Below are 14,679 nucleotides of genomic sequence, written 5' to 3' on the forward strand. Positions count from 1 at the left end.
ATGTCACCAGCCAAAAATTTAGAAGGACGACGTTTTAATTATTCCATGCATTCAAACCGTAAATTAAGAAACATATTTATCCTTCAAAGATCTCGTAAGTGAAATATTTTTAAATCCGATTACGTAAAGTACACAAAAAATGTTCGGATTTGTTAATACTATGGACATGTTTATTCCATGCAAACGTATCAAATAACATTTAAACTGTTGTAGGAAAAACATCAGACAGAGGGATCAGAAACATAATTCAGTGCAGTTTATTTAAGAAAACTCATTGACATACTTTACACTGCAAAACATAAACGATGTTCAATAAAAAACAAAGAGTTTAGAGATATCTTTTTGTGCAGTCTTTTAATTTTTGATAAAGCATCTTTAACTTCATTATTGAATGCATGTTCATAACGCCTCCATAGACCGGTTTTAACATTATATTTTTTTTTTCTGTATTTCGAAATCTGTTAAACCTTTAGCGAGGCCTATGAACATGTATTATACGCAAATGAAAATACAACCAACATGTGCTTCTGTATTAGGAATCTACCGCCAACGAAGAATAATAACACAATAGATATAGATCTAAATAAAGGACCAGGATAAATTTATCACAACTGGACTGGTACAAACAGGTATGGGACAATGATTTTTTTTTCATCAAAAAAAAAAAGACAAAAAACAAAACCAAGGGACAAAAATTTTAGCATTAAATACCCATGAGGCAAACATTTTTTAAATGCATAACAGAGCACTTAAATTTACCGACACATTTATACTCATAGTTAAGCTCTTTCTTTAAAAAGATTTTTTTCATGTTTTATCACTTTGAAAAATAATATGAAGTGCAACATAAAACTTCAATTTAATTCTGCATGCACCATTTAATAAAGTAACAAACTCCTTTAGTAAATATACACTAGGTAAATTGAAAGAAATAGGTAAAAACTTTTTTTTGTTATTTTTGCTGCAATATTCTCGTAACCATCAAGATGTAACCATGAGGCAGTAACTCTTTTTTTTTTTTTTATAAATTTTAAGGCATGGGGGCAGATACTTGTTTTAAATACAAAAGCCAAGAGACATGTAAATTTTTTAAATAAGAAATTTATTTTGTTCTCGGTCCATCATTGTGGTAAAATTTGCTAATTTAAAGTTTTGATGTATCATTAAACGGTAAAAACTGATGTTTTCTTTCACGATATTTTCATTCTACAATATTGTTTACAGCACGGTTGCTTTATTTTTTCTCACCGTCTGAGTAAATAGCGTATGTATATTGTTAAAATGCAAAAAAATACATTTTATACAAAGTGAAATAGCTGAAACTGAAAATGTTCACTTTTTTGTTCATTCAAAAGGGATAACGCTGTCAACAAGGCCCATGAGCCACATGCTAACCTGAGTAACTTTGGCCATTCTGTTATTTAACAGATTTCCCCCTGAGAAAAACTATCTTGACTTTATCCATTCCCAAAGTTCCTTATTTGAACAATTTAGAATCTACGCTATCCCAGGACGCTTTCACATTAGTTTCAGCTTTTCTGACCCGGTGGTTCTTGAGAAGAAGATTTTTAAAGATTTTTGCCCATATATACTTTATAGTAAAACTTGGATTCTCTATTGTGCTCCAGTTCTTCCCCCGAGGTCATGATTTGAACAATCAATTGAGAATTTACAATACCCCAGGATGCTTCCACATAAGTTTCAGCTTTCCTTGAGTATAATATTAAATTCAACCCCAAATAAAATGAGATCATCCACTATGCAATTTAATTTTGATTTGAAATTTTGCCAAAAGAATTTCTTTCCCCAATTAACCAACATCAAAATACCGTAATATTATACAAGTGCATTCTATATTTATCCAGATTTCAACAAAAGCGGCGAAAGAAAAAAATCTATTAAATACTTAATGAATCTCGGATTCTTTAAGTCCATTGAAAACAAGTCGGTGGCTAACCAAAAAAACGTCGGGGGATTTAAATGAAGGCTGTCAAATCTAAACCAAACCAATTTGATTGATCGAGGTTACTACACATTTCGTGTTTTTCCAGTACGAAATCAAATCAATCTTAAAATCAGTTTAAGTTTTTGACACATTTAAAAACTAGCATAATGTTTTATATTGGTAGCAGCAATAAACACATACCCATGTACAGGAACATTTTTTTTAAATTTAAAATCTACAAAATATGATAAAAATAACTTGCGTATATCCTAAATATAAAGTTAAAAATTTATTCTTTTTTATTGAATTTTATAAAGGAAACAGAATATTAATCGATTTCTCCTGATCTAATGATAATATTAAACCAGTAATACAGCTTTCTTCATCCGTGTAAGAGTGTAAAGATAAGTTCCTTGTTACAAGTCTATTAACACAGGACCCTTGAAAATAAATTGTACCAAATTCTTTATTACAAATAACAAAATTAATTTTTTTTTTTTTTAGAAAAATCGTTTTTAGTCATCAATCCTTAATGGTTTGCCGGCGCTTGTTAAATGGCCTAGTGGATGATCTCATTTTATTTGGGGTTGAATTTGATATTATACTCAAGGCTTGTTACGATAACGTCCGAGAGAGTTTTGGTCTGACGTAATAATCTCTTTCGGGTGTTACATGTATCATATTGGTAATATATTCTCTATGCTCTTCCTTTCGACTGACAACAGACCCCCTTGCTTGTCGTAAAAGGCGACTTGGGGCGGTCCTTCGGTATAGATCCCTCCATGCTCAATGGCCCTGAGAGCCGAGCATAATTTACCGGCGTTCCCTTTTCTATATGTACAAAATATACTTTAACTGAACCTTCCCATATGTCAGGTGGCATAGCTATATATATGGCTCTGTGTGTAACTGATTTTTAAACTGAATTAAACCAAAACTTTGGAAAAATAGGCAACTATCTAATCTTTCACTTTAACAAACGTTACTATTCATCATCCCCTGTGGTGCCTCAAACGCAGCTACATTCCTCATGTTACTTGAATTAATGCTGAAAGGTTTATTTAAGGAATCACTGTCTAGTTAGTATAGTATGCCAGGGCAACTACGATAGAGGGAAACATGGGATAATTTGCATAACGGGAGAACGAGAGGTGCCAAGGAACTCGTCAGCAGTGAGGGATTTTCGTATACCGTAAAGGTCAATTTATATTTTAAAAAAAACATGAAACGATCAGATATGTTTTAACTTTGGATATTTTGTATTTATTTATCTGTGACATATCACAAATGTAACCTTCTTCAAGAATCCATAAGAATTTAAATATCCTTAATATTTCTTTCAGACTGCTGGTCCGCGTACAACTTTGTGTAGATTCAGTATAACGAGGAAAGACATGATGTGGAGCTGTTGTATCCCAGAGGGGAAATAAGTTCGTTTGCAGTTCCGTTGACCACATTCATCCACCAGAACTGGGTCTGCTAAACCGTATGGTCATTGAAGCAAATGTTCAGATTTTTAAATAATTAACAAATTTACCTTAAAAGATGTTTTTTTATAATTGTGTACATATATAGTATAATAAAAATATTTTTTTTATATAAATTTATAACATATACGACAATTTATTAAAAAATAAAAATTACTTATTATTATATTAAATTTTTCAGGTTCGCGTCGAAACATTTCAGCATTCCAATAGAGTCACTGGGGACATTGTTGAGGATGCTTTTGCTGCCACCAATGAGAATGACTTCAATCTGCCAAATCAACAATACCTACAAAGAGCCGCCAACCGAATCAGACAGAAGCTGAGACCAGTCGAGCCCAAGGATCTTACTTTTGACGTATATTCAATTTCTTAATAAACAAAGTTTAAAAAAAAAATAAGCTAATGTATGTTATTATTTGTTTTATATTTGATTATACATTATATTATATGAGGGGGCTATTTTGCAAGTCCACCTTGATTCATGCAACAAGGTTTGAAAAATATATGTGCTAATGTCTTGTTATTATTTGTTTTATATTTGATTATATATTATATGATTTGAGGGAGCTATTTTCTACTGTGATTTATGCAAGCTATTTTATTTTCAAATAATTCATTCTTTTTTTTTTCAGATTGACCTACAGTTCCAAAGGGTGATGTGAGAGTTTACAATGAGAGACACATCCTTTTTGCTACTGCCCTCCAGATAGAGCTGTTGCAAATAAATGGTATTTAGATAGGGCTTTCAAGACCATTCGTCAACTATTTGAACAGCTGTTTTCCATCAATGGTTCATCCAAAAGGACCAATGTGTAAAGCAGGTCCCACTCATGTTCATTCTTATGCCAAGACGCCGAGATATACAATGTAGACTACTTAGCAGTAAGAGATTAATGAGAGTGTATTAATTAGTTCTGAAACATTTTGTATAATTTATATATATATATATATACATGTATATATTTATATTATATAGCTCTTAATTTACATATAAATATAATCCTTTATATATCATATAAAATATATTTAAATTTATATTAAATATAATATTAAAATATTATAACTGAAAAATTACAGGATAGGTCAATTATAAGATTCCACAAGGCAGATAAAGGACAATACATTCCGTGATGATACGTAATATATAATTAAATCTTTTACAGGTGTTCCGTACGATTAGGGAGTTGTTGGTCTTATCTTGCATTGGAAGGATTCGTTATGGATTTTGAAAGAGGTATTTTTAAAAAAAAATAAAAAAAGATAGCTGAGTTTATTTTAAGAATTTTTCTCAAGAAAAAAAAAACAACAGGAAAAACAAGAAATCTGTGAGCCAATGCTCACTAGTAATACCCTCGCTCTGATGTGAATAAGCACTATCATGTTAATATACACAAGTTCAATTACAGACAGATACACAGAAAAATATGAAATGAACATTAAATTCATATCAAAATTAATCCAACCATATGGCATGCCTCAACAAAGAGTGTAATAAAATTTCAAGCATCTGCTATGAATAGCTAATGAGAAAACTGCGACGAAAATTTGTTATGTATGAAACGGACAGACGCACAGACAAACAGGAAGTTGACATCGATTTTAAGTAAAAATGTATCCCACCATGTGGAATGCCTCAGAGAAGATTGTGTTAAAATTTCATGCATCTACGATGAGTAGTTGCTGAGAAAACTGCGACGAAAAAGTGTTATGTATGAAACAGACAGACGCATAGACAAACAGGAAGTTGGCATCGGATTTGAGTAAAAATGTATCCCATTTAATGGCATGCCTCGGAGAAGATTGTGTTAAAATTTCATGCATCTACGATGAGTAGTTGCTGAGAAAACTGCGAAGAAATTTGTTATGTATGAAACGGTCAGACGCACAGACAAACAGGAAGTTGACATCGGATTCGAGCAAAAATGTATCCCATTATATGGCATGCCTCAGAGAAGATTGTGTTAAAATTTCAAGCATCTACGATGAGTAGTTGCTGAGAAAACTGCGACGAAAATTTGTTACAGACGGACAAACACACAGAGAGACAGACAGACACACAAGGGTAAAACAGTATACCCCCCTCTCCTTCGGAGCGGGGGTATAATAAAGGATAACTGAAATGTTAACAAGTATTCGAATGAACCTTATATGCACATACATAATAAAACAGGGAAAAAATAGGCTAATGTCATAAAATAAAAAAAAAAAATCAGCCACATGTATGTAGCTGCCCAAGAGGTTTTCCCTGCAGCACGAATTCAGGGATGCTCCTTCCACTGGAGACAGACACTGATGGGGAAGTTCAAACCTAAGAAGGAAAACCTGTCAACTTTAACCTAGCCCATTACTACTGCGCTGTCAATGACACAGGTAAACATATACAACTTCAGTCTACGTCCCACTCCAAAATTGTGTTACCATCGGGGGCAGAGTGTATGACAAATAACATCTTGTTTGGTTTTTAAGGTTTCACCTAAGTTCAATATGCCCAATTGTTTTACAATAGCTCCAAAAGTATATCATTAATTAACAGATAGAAAGTATCACTTGATAACAAATACTTATATAAATTTTAATAGAGGAAAAAAATCTTTTTAAAAAAGCATATACTTTTACAAAATACACCCGAGTACATTCGAACTTTTAGTGAAATTCATCATTGCAGATACAAAGCACGTTTATCAATAAACGGCAAGTAGGACTTCAATAGCCTCTGGATAGTTGTTTTTCCTGTTTATTTTGTCAAAATTGTAATACTTGAAACAGAAAGTACAATGCAAATGGCGGATTTTATAGGGGTCTTGCCTATGTACATATTATGCTTTCAGTAACATCTATTCAGAGACCATTCAGGTCCAAGTTGCCCTTTATTGATAAACATATTTTTACTACAATGATGGTTTTTCAAAAAAAAAATGCATATATATTTTTAGATATTTCTTTTCCAATGATACTTTCTATCTGTTAATCAATGATATATTCAAACACTGTTAAAGTTTTAATTTTATACCTCACATAGGTTTGGAGAAAATATATGTTTGGATATCCTGACCTTTGGTGAAACCTTAATCAGTTTTCAATTACTTTTTTTTGACGTTCTTAAGTTTAAATGTAAAACGCAGTTAATACTAGTATTAATTAGACCACGTGAAATAAAAAAAGTAGTTGAATGATCAAAGTTAACAAAATTGATGTTTCAAATTTACATGTTTACCATATGAGTTCAAGTAAGTGTATAAATAGCTGTTTAAGATTAAATGTAGATTTTTCTCGGCAATTGATTCTTAGAACAAAAATGGAAAAGGGATTTGTTACTCTGCTTCTGTTTGCACAAGTAAGTATCATGATACGGACAAGTAAATTATCTTTAGTCATCAGATAAATATCTTCTCGGATAATTTGTATAGAAAATTCTGTTTAATTTTTGTCAAATTGAAACTTTACATCAGGAAACAAGATTAAGAGTCGGATCAATTTTACCTGTTTTTAAAGATTTTCCATTTATTAATTAATACGTATCATAGAAAATAGTTCTCTCCTATAAGTCATTTGTTTGTCACGATGATTATGTCCTTTTTTTAGTTAAACTATCAAAAAACAAGATGTGTTTGAGAAACACTATGCGCCCGGCGAAAACAAAGTTCAAAAAACTATTTTTAGCTGATAAGTCAAATTCAAGGTCACAAGATCTTGGTGACATTTGAAAGAACTTAATTAGTGTAGTATGCAAACCAAATAGGTCACAGTCACGGTTACAAGGTCATTGGCCTTGGTGTCATTTGAAAGAATTTAATCGGTGGAGTATGCATATTAAATATGAAGTCTCTATCTCTCACGGTTCAAAAGTTATGGAGAAAGTTCGAAAAAGATATTTTTTAGCATATAGGTCACATGGTCATTGACCTTGGTGTCATTTGAAAGAACTTTATTGGTGGGGTATGCATACCAAAAATGAAGTTTCTATCTCTCATGGTTCAAAAGTTAACGTGAGATATCCAAAAAGCTATTTTTAGCATATAGGTCACAGTCAAGGTCACAAAGTCATTGACCTTGGTGTCATTTGCAAGAGCTTCTTTGGTGGTGTATGTATACCAAATATGAAGTCCCTATCTCTCATGGTTCAAAAGTTTTGTTGAAGGTTAAAGTTGACAACAGACAGACAGACAAACAGACAGGAAAAAAACAATATCTAAAGATCCGAGCGCATAATAAATAAAAACTTTTAAGCATGATAAGCAGATAACCCTTTATCCTTGTCTAATCTAGTAAAATTCTTTTTTTCTTTTTAATTGACAGTCGTGCGCGCAGTTTATGCCCAATCAGATTGAACTACCAGGATTTCCTCGCTCACCAATCCGTTTGCCTTTTCCTTTTCCTAACATTCCAACAAAGTCAGGAAAATGTCCGGAATATAACGTAATTGCTCGGTGTGAATGTACCAGGCAGGATGTGCGTTGTGTGGTGGACCGCAGTTGTCCGGGAGGTATTAAAAGAAATGTACTTATGATCATTTTAAGGAATTTACATTTTGAACTGTTGTGGAAGTGAATATGGTCACCGCTCAATGGCCCTGAGTTCCGAGTATAGGACAAAAATTTGCAGCTTTCCACCGGCAAGTGGTTGTGTCTCCATTTGATTGAAAACTTCTCGAGAGGGACGTTTAGCAACATGCAAACAAACAATCAATCTTTATTGTCTATATACTTTTCAGGCAGAATTTTTTTTCAAAAAGGCTAAACTGTATATAAAATGATATAAACAAGCGATCAAAAGTGGGGGAAGGCAGCAGTCTCTTTCAAAGTTTTCGGTGTAAAAATTCTATGGTCGATATAATAACCTTGTCGGCAAGTACAATCTATCATTAAGTCAATAGGTCGGTTGCGGATGCTTACTCCTCCATAGCACCGGATCCAACCTTTGATGTTTAAATTACCTGCGTTTGCTCTGCTCTACAATGTGCACTACTAAATGGAAATTTGAGCTTGAATACTGTTTGTTATCTCAAATAAATTTCATTCGAATGAATTTTAATGATTGTCTTTTTGTGCAGATCAAAAATGTTGTTCGATTGGATGTGCCTGTAGAAAAGAGTGTGTGTCACCAGTAGTGGAACAAAGGAAAGGTAACAATTTATTTATATTAGTTGGAATTTTCAAATATGAAATGGTTTTTAGCATAGCTTACCTTATAGCAAGGGAAATACTTCCTACTCCTCGTTTTAGATAATTAAAATATCAAAGAATGTAATGATTTACTAGATATAAATACAAAAGAGAAAGATAAAACGGACATTGTGATACTCGATAAATTAATAAAATTTTACGTTATCTATCTTTCCGAACAATTAAGCGTTTAAAGACTTTAAAAAAAATATTTCCAGAAACCAAAATAAAGGGTACACACAGAAGTAAATGCTAGGCATTGCAAAGTTATTTTTTTCCATTTTCCATTTAGGATGCAGACACAATGGTAGATTTTACAACGTAGGAGAAACCTTTTTGGACATTGACGGTTGTAGTAGATGTACCTGTGGTATCACGGGCAGTATAGGATGTTTACAGAAAACATGTGTTGAACGTAAGTGTAATATATAGAATAATCCAATACGTATCAAAACAATTGTAGAGGAGAATTTTTTGATAATCTATTATTTATTAAAGCAACGCTCTTAAGCTAATTTAGCTACAGAACTTTAGCTATTTAGTTTTATATATTACTTTTTGAGCTCGCAATAGACTTCTAAAAAAAAACATAACGCTACAGTTCTGCAGCTGGACTAATCTATCGATTTTTAACGATACAACCCTCTTTTAACATTAAAAGAGTAACAAGGTTACAATACTAAGATTTTAAATTGGATACAGCATACAATTTACATAAAACATTTTTGGGTTATTGTACTAAATACAAATATTCAATTCAAAAAGGCATTTTTTTAAATTTTAGCTCCAGCAATAGATATCTGCTCTCTGCCAAAAGTCGTTGGTCGATGCAATGGAAGCTTTTCACGATGGTGGTACGATGAAGCTACCAATTTCTGCTTAAGTTTTACTTATAGTGGATGTCATGGAAATAAAAATAATTTCAGAACGAGGCAGGATTGTTTGAATAGCTGCAGGAAGAGAAGTAAGTTGTGCCTCGTGTACCTACATGTAACATGTCTTAACACCTCTTACGTCAATCAATGTTTGTCAGCATGTGTTTTATCACTATAACTAGTAAATGAATGAAGTAATACTGAAATTAAATTGAACTGTTATTATAATAACATTCCCCTTAAGAGATGTCATTGGTCGCTATGAAAAGTAAGAGCACCCAATGTATATTAAGAAACATTTAATGAACAACAATCAACGCATTTAACTTAACAAAGAAATTCATTCAAAACAAAATCCAAGCTATTAGGTTAATGAATCTGAAAAGACATGGGTCTCTTTCGTAGTGATTAATTAAAAAAGGTGAATGAAAAAAACACAACCTTGTTTTCTTCTCTTTCAGTTCGTCCTCCACGCCGTGGTTAATAGAGAGGATCATACCTGTCACTCAGCAGAGTAATCAATGATGCACCAAACCAGAAACGTGATGAATTATGCTTAACTGAAATGTTTTACGAGCTGTATTCACCCTATGACCTACAATTGTTTTTTACGTATTAAATACGCATAAAGACCAGTTACAAAGAATGAACTCGTTCTGTATATTTCTTTGATCCTTCGTTCTACCTTAATACCATGTTTCATTTTGCTAAGTTAAGACTTTTATGGATCAGATATTTTCTCAATACAATGTATAATCACCAAACAATATAATTTAAAAATTATTTAAAAATTCTGCAAAAGCTACAGCTATTATTATTAATATTAATTCATGAAACACACGTAAAACAGAATTCTTGTCATCCACACAGAAAAGATAAATTGATATACTGGAAATAAAAAAAATACCATTAGAGATAATGTATAATGTTTTGAGATTTAATTTCATTGTATATGTACAGGGTGCTTGTCTTAAATTATCTTTAGGCAAGTTGATTATGCCCCCTTCCTCAAAAACGATGCTAAGTCCCCGAGACAAAACTTTGTCTATTTATTTCCTCCGAAATCATCCAGGTAAATATTTTAGTGTTCTTTTGTAAATCTGAAAAGAAAAGACAAGTTGATGGAAATGCAAATATGTCACTTCAAACATTACCGAAGATGAACTAATCTGTCACACTGTTGTCATACTTTTACGTTCCTTGACTTTAAGGACTTGTAGTTGACATTTACATTCTGTCAATGATTTTTATTCCTCCCATAGAATAAGACAGATTTGTTCATGCAATGCAATTTTATGTCCATTGATCTTCTGAAAATAGAAGTGACTTCTGCTTTATCAGTGATTTGTTTTATTCTTTTTATATAAATTCGTATGAAGATACTTCCTTTCGTAAAAAAAAGAAATCGATATTGATTTTAAGTTTTGTATAAAATGTACAAATTAATTAAATGAGGCTCTTCATGCCAAAAAAACCCCCTCATTGTTTCGACCATTTTCCTCTGAGAACGAATTGTACAGGTACCTTTATAATATGACCCAGATCTTAAAACGCTTTAAAGTGGAATGCCACACCATTTTTTTTTTTATTTTATAGATCTTTGAGTCATCCTTTTTAAACAATTGTTTCGGCATTGAAAAGCCGATATCAGCTCTCAATTATTTAATATTAATTTTTTTTTTCTATTTTTTCAAAGAAAATGAAAAACAAGATGTGTTTGTGAAACATTATGCGCCCGGCGGCAACAAAGTTCAAAAATATTTTTAGCAGATTAATCACAGTCAGGGTCACAAGGCCATTGACCTTGGTGTTATTTGAAAGAGCTTAATTAGTGAAGTAAGCATACCAGATATGAAGTCTCTATCTCTCATGCTTCAAAAGTTATGGTGAAAGTTCTATAAAGCTATTTTTAACACATAGGTCAGTCAAGGTCACGACCTTGATGTCATTTGAAAGAGCTTCATTGGTGGAATATGCATACCAAATATGAAATCTCTATCTCTCATGGTTCAAAAGTTATGGCAAAGAAAGTTGACAACAGACAGACAGACAAACAGATAAACAGACAAACAGACAGGATAAAAACAATATACCGTATATCAATCTAAGTTGGAATAACTTGTGTCCAATCCCATTGATTGTGTTCAATAAAATATGTTTAAATCAAAACCGTATATCAGGTTTTTTCCGCGTCATGTTTTTTCCGCGAATCAGAACCTAAATCAGTATATTAAATTTACGCGAATCAAATTTTCACTATTTCAAAGTCCCAGTGATAATATTATTAACAATTGTTTAAGCCTATAAAGGAATTGGATGTAAATTGTAAAGTACGGGTGAGAAATAGATCTATCGACCTTCACCTCGTCAATTCCGGAAGACCCGCTCGGCTGATTATACACCTGTGTTGCGTACTAACTCTCAAATCCACTGTGCACAGATATTATTTTTTAATATAAATCATTTACTGTTCCAAACTGACTTGCAGCTTAGGTATAATTAGTTTTGATAGCTTCACGCAAGAAATGTGACCCATATAATTAGCTGGCTTGTCAATTAGTAAACAAACAATAAGGGCTTGTACCTATAAACGGTATCTTGCGCTTGTCCCCTGATCCCGCTATTCTACCGTCTACGATATAAGCATTAAGAAATAATCCTACTACAAGAAAAAACTTTGTATTAAATTTACGCTGTTTTATTTTCCGCGATTCAGAACTCGTCGCGAACAAAGCGGAAATTGGATACACGCGGAAAAATCCTGATATACGGTACGCCTCGGATCTATCGATCCGTTGTTTTTGAGTTAAAAGTTTGCTGTATATGAATGCATCATATGAATATCTGATAAAATATGTTAAGAAAGGCTGGCTAGACTTTTTAATTTAAAAAAAAAATTTATTTATGAAAATAAAACACATTATTTTTGAACATTTTTTAAAACTATGGTTAAAAACACCAAAAAACTAGTCACAACTAAGGAGACATGTTTGTCAATCACATTTTTAAAAGAAATTGAAACGAAATTGAGAAATATTAAAGAAACTAATTTTTTTTTTTATATTTGGACCTAACCCGATCAAAATTAGACTGATCCCGATCAAAATTTAACACAAAATGAATAAAATACTAATTTATTGCCTCTTCATGTATTTACAATGCAGAAATCTATTTTATTGTCAAGCTCAATAATGTTTTAACCCTTATTAACCTAATCAGACTAGTGTTCTTGGGGAAATGTTAATTATTTCCAATTATTGTACAATTATGGTTGGGATCGGTTTAATTTTGATCAGGATTGGCCAAAATTAAAAATAAAATAATTTCTTTAAAATTTGGCTATTTCGTTTCAATTTCTTTTATAAATATGATTAAAGAACATGTTCTCCCCAGTTGTGACTGCTTTAAGGAGATTTTTACCGCACGTTTAAAAATATTCACAAATTATGTGTTTTATTTTCATAAATATTTTTTTATTTAAAACTTTTTGATATCTATACGGCTTTTCTTTACATATTTTATTAGGTATTCATTTACAGCAAAAATTTTACAAAAAGCATATCGTTTTGATGTAAATATTTTTTTTTTCATTTTCTTTGAAAAAATACAAAAAAATTCATAAAAATTAATTTAGAGGAAATGTCGGTTTTTGAACCATTGTTTAAAAAGGTTCACTCGGAGGTCTATAAAATAAAATAAAAAGTTGGTGTGGTATTCCTCCTTAAATATAAAATATATATTTATAAACACGCGATGTTCTTAACAGTGAAAACAAGCAAGATTCGTGTGCATACACCATGAAGAATTGTTCATTACGTCCAATGAACCCAACAAAGATACATGTATAAACAAAAAACAACAGAACTTATTCTATGTGTAATAATGTTGCGCAAATGTTATCTCGACGCGTAGTACATTACATACATTAGGGCAAATGTACACAAGAATTGATTAACATAAACTGAAGGGGATAATTCATTCTGAAATGAAACGGACAGGCCATGGGAAGCTCCTTGCCTTGGTTGTATACCCATTGCAAAACGTGCCACTGGGATTTTTCTATATACGAGGTGCTTCAAAATATTTAAAAATGTTACTGGCGATACTATCCCTTTATCCAATGATACAGGAAAACATTCGTTTCAAAAAGAACGCGTCAGTAGAAAATATAGCAGCTGGAAAACATTATTGATAAAATAAGACTCTTTAAAAGTGCTAATGAGGCATGTGCTGGTCGTTATTTCAGTGAATGTACACCATTTGAAGCGTTCTGATGCTGCAAACATGGAGAGACTGAAAAATAGTTTCCAAAATGTACAAAACTTGTTAAATGACCTCATTGAAATTGTCAGAAAACAAGATTATTTGTCTTTTTTTCGCATAATTTCAAGGACGAAATTAGAAGGCAGGCTAGCCAAATATATCAATGAACAAATAATTGAGGAAATGGTGTTAATCACAAGCGAGGTAATTAGACATTGAATCAATAGAAAATGTAAAAGATATTGTGTCATCCCACTCGAGAAATTTTATATTGATACGCCACCACATGCCGGTGGAGAACCGCAAATTTGTCTGTGTGAACAGCCCCCAGTTTTTGTTGATCAGTATTAGTACTGTTCCGTGCCAAGTCTGAAAGATGAATGCATTCAGAATACTTTTCCCAGCATAATTCCTTAAGACCTCACAGGAGATGATAAGAAAACAAGGTTGTACACGGGTTTCATTATATTACGGTCAAAAAGGAATCATTCAAAGGGCCTTAGGAATTGGTTAAGTCTGGCTCAAGGCACATTCCAGAAAAAAGAGACTGGAAGAAAGGGAAGGGCTACATAAAAATGAAAAAAAAAAATCATACGGAGTTCAACATATTTAGGATGTTAACATGATTTAATAAATGCAAATATTGAAATGAATTATATATAAATTGTTGAGTATATGTTTTAAACGTGCCAATTCAATTTTGTAAAAGTATTCTGTTTTATTTGGGTAGTCACTGCCACCTGCGGTACTGCAGAAGAGGCAATTGTTAGAATTGAAAGACATTTCCCTGTAATTTAATGTAGTAGGGCAGCTGAGGGACCAGTTGGAACATTGGCAAGGGTCAAAATGAACACCCCTATGGTGAGAATGGAGCAAGGAGATATGACACCGCATTTAAAAGTCTTACAGGCGAGTCGGCAGATGAATGTCTCCAGATATTTTGA

General features: G+C 32.3%; 1 protein-coding gene across 1 annotated transcript; it reads left to right on the forward strand.

Moving 5' to 3' along the window:
* The first annotated feature begins 6,729 nt into the window (after window positions 1–6,729).
* LOC134278928 (eppin-like) lies at window positions 6,730–10,101 on the forward strand. Its single transcript, XM_062761237.1, has 6 exons — window positions 6,730–6,769; window positions 7,732–7,918; window positions 8,486–8,557; window positions 8,890–9,012; window positions 9,382–9,561; window positions 9,934–10,101. Exons 1-6 carry the CDS (start codon window positions 6,731–6,733, stop codon window positions 9,954–9,956), a joined length of 624 nt encoding a protein of 207 aa, XP_062617221.1. The 5' UTR covers window position 6,730; the 3' UTR covers window positions 9,957–10,101.
* Window positions 10,102–14,679: the final 4,578 nt, after the last annotated feature.

Source organism: Saccostrea cucullata, unplaced genomic scaffold (genome assembly GCF_032062105.1).
Source record: "Saccostrea cucullata isolate Sc308-1 unplaced genomic scaffold, CSIRO_AGI_Scuc_v1 ctg6586, whole genome shotgun sequence".
NCBI lineage: Eukaryota > Metazoa > Mollusca > Bivalvia > Ostreida > Ostreidae > Saccostrea > Saccostrea cuccullata.

Excerpts from the sequence above, each read along its gene's own strand:
- LOC134278928 (XM_062761237.1), top strand. The coding sequence starts at position 6,731 with ATGGAAAAGGGATTTGTTACTCTGCTTCTGTTTGCACAA. Across the intron at positions 6,770-7,731 it reads CTCTGCTTCTGTTTGCACAA|TCGTGCGCGCAGTTTATGCC; the intron begins GTAAGTATCATG and ends TTTAATTGACAG. Across the intron at positions 7,919-8,485 it reads GGACCGCAGTTGTCCGGGAG|ATCAAAAATGTTGTTCGATT; the intron begins GTATTAAAAGAA and ends CTTTTTGTGCAG.